Genomic DNA, 6,218 nt, shown 5'->3' with positions numbered 1-6,218 from the left:
AATTTCTAGGCAATTTATTTTTCGTTAATTTTAATCAGGAACAAACACTTGTATATTCGAATAATTATTAATATCACAAACACTCACTAAAGCCTTACTTCGTCAGAACGAAAAATGATTAACCTTTAGGGAAAAAAACGAACGCTAAAAATGTTTTTCATAAAGTTTCTTTTCTAAAATTACATTCACAATACACTCCTAATCACTTTCTGGCGACCCAATAACACTAATCTACAGTCTTCATTAAAGCCACCCCCCTTTCCCACCACTTATAGCTTTGGCTTCTTAGGTAACGAGCCAAAAGCTGAAATTACAGTCGTCTTAGTCCCTGTGGCTGAGCTTGTAAGTGTGGGTGGTGCTACAAGCCCCGGCTGATTAACCTTAACTGCTCCCCCACCAGGCATGTCCCACTTACTCTTCCTCTTGTTCTTGTTGTCCTCCTCCAGTTTCTTCAAGCTCACAGCCGCCTCGATTTTATTTTTTCTCTCCTTTTCCCTTTTATCCATTTCAGTCCTTTGAACTTTGGCCAGTTCCTCATAAAAAGACTCTTTGGAGTATTTTAAAGGATCATATATACTTGGAGGATAATTTGTGCCCAACTCATTTAGTCCACAAAACTGTATCAATTTCTCATAAATGCTGGGATTTCTAAAGTCCTTCCTTTTCTGTATAACAGCATTCATATCGACTTGTTGAGTTTGCATTTTTTCATAGAGTCTTGTTATTTTTTCTTGCAATTCCGCAGAGCAAATTCCTTGGGGCTCAGGTGGGATCAAATTATCAAGGTCATCAACCTGAAACCATAGAAATCCGTTTAGATATTTAACAATACTTCAAAACCTTTCTTATTACTTACATTATGAAGTGCTTCTTGCTCTTTATCATCACTATCGTGGATAAAAATTAGCCTCTGTGGGATTTCATCATCACCTTCACCCTCATCGGACACAACGGTATCATCATGATAAGAGACAAGTTTGGCAAGCCTTGTGGTGACTGTAACTGGGTTGTTTGGTGGACTGCCCACTCTCGATGAGGTAGTACTTGCTGAGTTTGTGTCTTGAGGAGACTGAGAATCTTTGAGGGAGGTTAGAGCGTCGTTTTCCTGAGATTTTTCGTCTTCTTCGCCTTCTGAATCTGTGTAGGTAGCGGTAAGGGAAGCTAGAGCCGATGTTGACATAATTGTTTGATGGGTACAAAACTGGTAGTTTGAGAATAAGACGTAAATTTGATTAGGACAGTGTTGAATGAGAATTCGTTTACGCTTAGAAAAGAAAGAATTTCGCACGACAATTTCATATAGCAAATACTTTTTAAGACATTTTTAAAATGAGGTTATAGTATTAAGAAATATCACGTGATCAAAAAAATGTTTTCAACCGAATGAAGTGTTTACAATTGAAAACACTCTAATGCGTGGTATTAACAAATTCGACTAAGTTCTAGAATAGCATTTTCTCAGTTTTAGGTTCTTGTTGTTCGTATGTGAATACAACAGCGCCCTCTAACGAAATTAAAAGAAAGGCGCAGCAGAAATACAAAGTGGGGTTGGAAAATTATAAAGAAAACAAATTGTATGAAACACCGGTCTTTGGGGATCAAAAGGAAATCCTACATATTTTCCATACCTCGTTCAGTTACTCAATAATAAAGCAATAATGTCGAATAAACGGAAAGCAGATTCACAAGTTCCGGCTGAGGAAAGTGACCAACTAACCATAAGACCTTTGTATGTATATGGCTTATGTCTTCGCCCTATTTAAGTTCGCACTGTTACATTGATTGTAAACTTGAAATTGATCATTTAATGTAATTTTAGGGGAGCCGGACAGGAAGTTGGGAGATCGTGCATCATGATTGAGTACAAAGGCAAAAAAATAATGGTATGTTTTGTCCAGCAGAAAACATTTGCAAATTTATGTTTTCTCTGTATATTAGTTGGACTGTGGCATACACCCAGGGCTGTCTGGAATGGATGCTCTACCATTTGTAGACCTCATTGAAGCTGACGAAGTAGATTTATTGTTAGTTTCCCAGTAAGTCTAAATTTAAAAATAACAGCAGCATAATAGAACTTAAGATAATTTGGCATTAGTTTTCACTTAGATCATTCGGGTGCTTTACCCTGGTTTCTTATAAAAACCAGTTTCAAAGGGCGATGTTTTATGACTCACGCCACTAAAGCTATTTATAGATGGCTACTCTCAGATTACATTAAAGTCAGGTAAAGTAAAATATCTACTTTCTGATATATTATAAAGTCTCTTAAAAATGAGTATTACAGTAATATTGCCACGGAGCAGATGCTATATACTGAGGCTGATTTAGAAGCCAGTATGGATAAAATTGAAACTATAAATTTCCATGAAGAAAAAGACATATTGGGAGTGAAATTTTGGGCTTATAATGCAGGACACGTTTTGGGAGCTGCTATGTTTATGATTGAAATTGCAGGTGTTAAAGTAAGTAATTTAAGTTAGATACACAATTTGTACTTGAGGATTAAAAATTTCAGATTTTATACACTGGAGATTTCTCGAGGCAAGAAGACAGGCATCTTATGGCAGCAGAAATTCCCACAGTGAGACCAGACGTGTTAATAACTGTAAGCGACTTTTCGAATTTGGGAAATGTGTTATTGAATGAAACTGTAGGAATCTACTTATGGCACTCACATTCATGAAAATCGAGAAGATAGGGAAAACCGGTTTACTTCTTTGGTACATGACATTCTGAACAGAGGGGGACGTTGTCTTATTCCGGTATTTGCATTGGGCAGAGCCCAAGAACTACTGCTTATCTTAGGTATTTCATTATAGTTCCAAAACTTTGCATGATTGTTAAGTGTTTTTTTGTAGATGAATATTGGAGCCAGCACTCAGAATTGCATGATATTCCAATCTACTACGCGTCGTCATTGGCTAAGAAATGCATGGCTGTTTATCAAACTTACATCAACGCCATGAATGACAAAATCAAACGGCAGATTGCCATTAACAATCCTTTTATCTTCAAACACATTTCCAACTTAAAAGTACTTAAAAACTTAAAGATACCCTTGTTTTGTTAAATTAAATTGCACTTTTGCCAGGGAATTGACCACTTCGAAGACATCGGCCCTTGCGTTATTATGGCTTCCCCTGGGATGATGCAAAGCGGCCTCTCGAGAGAACTCTTCGAATCATGGTGCACTGACTCCAAAAACGGAGTCATAATCGCCGGTAATTCTCTAACAAAGAAATCAATATTTACTACTTTTTCCCAAAAATTTTAGGCTATTGCGTCGAAGGCACGTTGGCCAAGACCATTCTTTCGGAACCAGAGGAAATCCCCACCATGACTGGCCAAAAACTGCCCTTAAAAATGTCGGTTGATTATATCTCATTTTCGGCCCATACTGACTACCAACAAACGAGTGAGTTTATCAAGATTTTAAAGCCGCCGCACGTTGTTCTTGTTCACGGGGAACAAAACGAGATGTCAAGGCTGAAAGCAGCACTCCAGCGCGAGTTCGAGGAAGATCAGAATACTTCTATTCAACTACACAATCCCAGGAATACTCACACTGTAGAGCTCTACTTTAGAGGGGAAAAAACTGCAAAAGTTATGGGGTCTTTGGCGGTAGAAGAACCCAAACCTGGCAAGGTTATACAAGGGGTTCTAGTCAAGAGGAACTTCAATTACCACATTCTTACTGCCGATGATTTGTCAAGTATTTGCATTACAATAATTTTTTTTTTTCAATTAAAAATGCCATTTATAGAATATACTGACTTGAGTTTGAGCGAAATAACTCAAAGGCAAAGCTTATCCTATAGCGGCAATCCTGGAGTTTTAAAGCATATGTTGGCGCAAGTTTGCGGATTAATGGAAACATTAGAAGGGGACCGAAAGATGAGAGCTTTTAGTTCTGTAGACATTACTATAGAACCTAAAATGGTCACCTTAGAGGTTTCTTAATAATTAAAATGTCTACAATTTTTCTTTAAATCAGAATTTTTCTTAGTGGGTAGCAAATCCCGTGAACGACATGTACGCAGATGCCGTTGTGGCTGCTATATTGCAGGCAGACCTCTTAGAAAACCCCTCGAAAAACATGTCAACCAGTGTTAAAGTCGATAGAATGCATTTTAAGGTAATTTCAGATCATTGTAATTTTCACGATTATAGGGTTTTTGTGCAGGAATGTTTAATTGAGATGCTACAAGACATGTTTGGTGAAGATTCGGTACCTAAAATTTTTAAAGGGGAAAAGCTCTATGTGAGTGTGAACGACAAAAGAGCGGACATAGACCTCGCTAATTTGGTGAGCAACCTTTTACTTTTAATTTTGAGAGATTTTATACAATTTCTTTCAGGAAGTGCGTTGTCCAAATGATGAAACGTTCGAGCAGATTGTGCAGACTGCAGTGTCAAAACTATATCAGAGCTTAGCCCCTCCTCAACTTGACAGTTAGTAGTTATACAAATTTTAAATATTTTATGTAATAAAAAAGTTATTAATAATTAACATTTATTGAGTAATATGAGCTACAAAACTATTATCCTCATTTAATGTCCCATGACTCCCTGGAATTCTCCCAGAATTAAGAATTCTTGCCCTATCCTCAATCAGACTATAAGCATAATGGTTTAACATTATATCCCTGGGTAATGCTACTCCTTGGAATCTGTACACCGGAGTCCCTGTAATGTCTGTATTCAACTTTATAACATTGCTAACAGTGACGCGGCCTATATGATTGGTGTTAGGCAACATTGGCCCTCTGCTGATGTCAATGTGAGGCCCCACTTTAAACAAGGTCACTTTCTCCCCGTTATGTGCAGCAATATCTGGTATTTGCTCGGTTTTATGAGGGTTGTTCTTAAATATTTCTAGGGCAATGTTCTTCTCCACATCAAGGCATTCAATTGGATACTCATTCTGGCAAAACTTAATGAATTCTATTGACAATACCTTGAGCTCCGATTTTGTTGGTTCCCAGTTGTCTAATGCTAGTTGAACATCATAGACAAAACTACCAGATCTAACTAAAAAAATGATTTAATTTTTAATTGAAAATAGAAGATTTATATTTTTTCAGCAATAAGTTCAGCTTGGAATTTTATGTGTTTATTCAAGAATTGGGACTATAAATATAAAAAAATAAATTATAAAATGCAAATTTGCAAGCAAATGTATTAGTAGCAGTGTCTGTTTTTTCTTAATTCACATAATCTCCACATAAAACTTAACGCTGTCCTCAATCATTATCACCTCTTACAAGTTCTGTTTTTATAATTTTAATACTTCATATTTATTGTACCTTCTTGTACATAAACGCAAAAAATATTTCTAAACTGTCCAGAAATGTTTTATGTTTAAGTTGTGAGAGGGCAACTGCTTCTTACCATTTGGACTAGGAAAGCTGTGCAAATTAAGTTTTACGTTAGACTTAAATGCATTGTACGCTATAGCTCCTAAAAGAAAGCTGCAAGTCCTCCAAAAAACTTTATTTACTATACTGGTATTTGGGCTTCGATAGTGTAGGAAATCTAACACGCACGAGTCAGGTAGGGGTTTGTGCATGTGCCAGATACTGGACTGGTTTATTAAGGCCACTACTGAGCGGTTCCTAACTTTATCTCCCAAATCTAAAATTCCCTTTGATTATTCTAGTAACAGAGCGTAGCCCCAGAACTAACGTCTAACACAGTCAAAGGGCGTCGAAATATTCTTATTCATAACCAAATTTGTTTTTTCGAGCAGTCCTTCATATTGAATTTCAATTTTTTCAATACGACCCACAGTGTCTCGCTGTCGTTTTTGCTCCGAGATGAATATCTCATTTTGCCTCTGATATTCTTCGGAACAGTTAGAGAAAAATCCTGAAGCCCAGAAATGGGAGTAATATGTTGAAGGAAAAGGTGATGATTATGATTTACTTAGCCTGATATAATGTGCTGTTTTTCGTGTGGACCGCAGAATTTTATTTTTAATGGAGGAGTTAATATTCAGAGCCATGCTATTTTGGCTGTTTCAATGGGTTTCATTAGGTTTTAATTGAAATTTAGTAAAACTTTCCGAGTTTGATTTTCAGGTTTATTTCGCCGTCTATAGGATTTTAGGTTATTTTTATTTCTCTCTTTCCCCCTCTCAACAAATGGCTTGAAAGAGATTGTGATACATGTCAACTCTGTATACACAGAGAAACTTGAATAAAAACAAACCAAAAGTG

The 6,218-nt window shown here is 36.7% G+C and overlaps 3 protein-coding genes across 3 annotated transcripts; 1 reads left to right on the top strand and 2 right to left on the bottom strand.

The window, feature by feature from the left end:
* Positions 1–151: 151 nt before the first annotated feature.
* On the bottom strand, positions 152–1,363 carry LOC136343198 (SAP30-binding protein). The gene is made up of 2 exons (XM_066289778.1): positions 857–1,363; positions 152–794 (listed from the first exon to the last, which is right to left on the bottom strand). Exons 1-2 carry the CDS (start codon positions 1,178–1,180, stop codon positions 270–272), a joined length of 849 nt encoding a protein of 282 aa, XP_066145875.1. The 5' UTR covers positions 1,181–1,363; the 3' UTR covers positions 152–269.
* A 154-nt stretch (positions 1,364–1,517) lies between these two features.
* Cpsf73 (cleavage and polyadenylation specificity factor 73) lies at positions 1,518–4,510 on the top strand. The gene is made up of 14 exons (XM_066289705.1): positions 1,518–1,729; positions 1,820–1,883; positions 1,939–2,036; positions 2,096–2,224; positions 2,285–2,462; positions 2,516–2,605; positions 2,655–2,805; positions 2,859–3,034; positions 3,092–3,221; positions 3,275–3,712; positions 3,764–3,951; positions 4,007–4,135; positions 4,184–4,306; positions 4,359–4,510. Exons 1-14 carry the CDS (start codon positions 1,659–1,661, stop codon positions 4,455–4,457), a joined length of 2,064 nt encoding a protein of 687 aa, XP_066145802.1. The 5' UTR covers positions 1,518–1,658; the 3' UTR covers positions 4,458–4,510.
* Positions 4,497–6,157, bottom strand: mRpL39 (mitochondrial ribosomal protein L39). The gene is made up of 4 exons (XM_066289764.1): positions 5,926–6,157; positions 5,686–5,868; positions 5,392–5,634; positions 4,497–5,031 (listed from the first exon to the last, which is right to left on the bottom strand). Exons 1-4 carry the CDS (start codon positions 6,002–6,004, stop codon positions 4,514–4,516), a joined length of 1,023 nt encoding a protein of 340 aa, XP_066145861.1. The 5' UTR covers positions 6,005–6,157; the 3' UTR covers positions 4,497–4,513.
* Between the last annotated feature and the right edge of the window lie 61 nt (positions 6,158–6,218).

This window comes from Euwallacea fornicatus, chromosome 1, assembly GCF_040115645.1.
Source record: "Euwallacea fornicatus isolate EFF26 chromosome 1, ASM4011564v1, whole genome shotgun sequence".
Lineage (NCBI taxonomy): Eukaryota > Metazoa > Arthropoda > Insecta > Coleoptera > Curculionidae > Euwallacea > Euwallacea fornicatus.
This window is presented reverse-complemented; position numbering and strand designations above follow the sequence as displayed.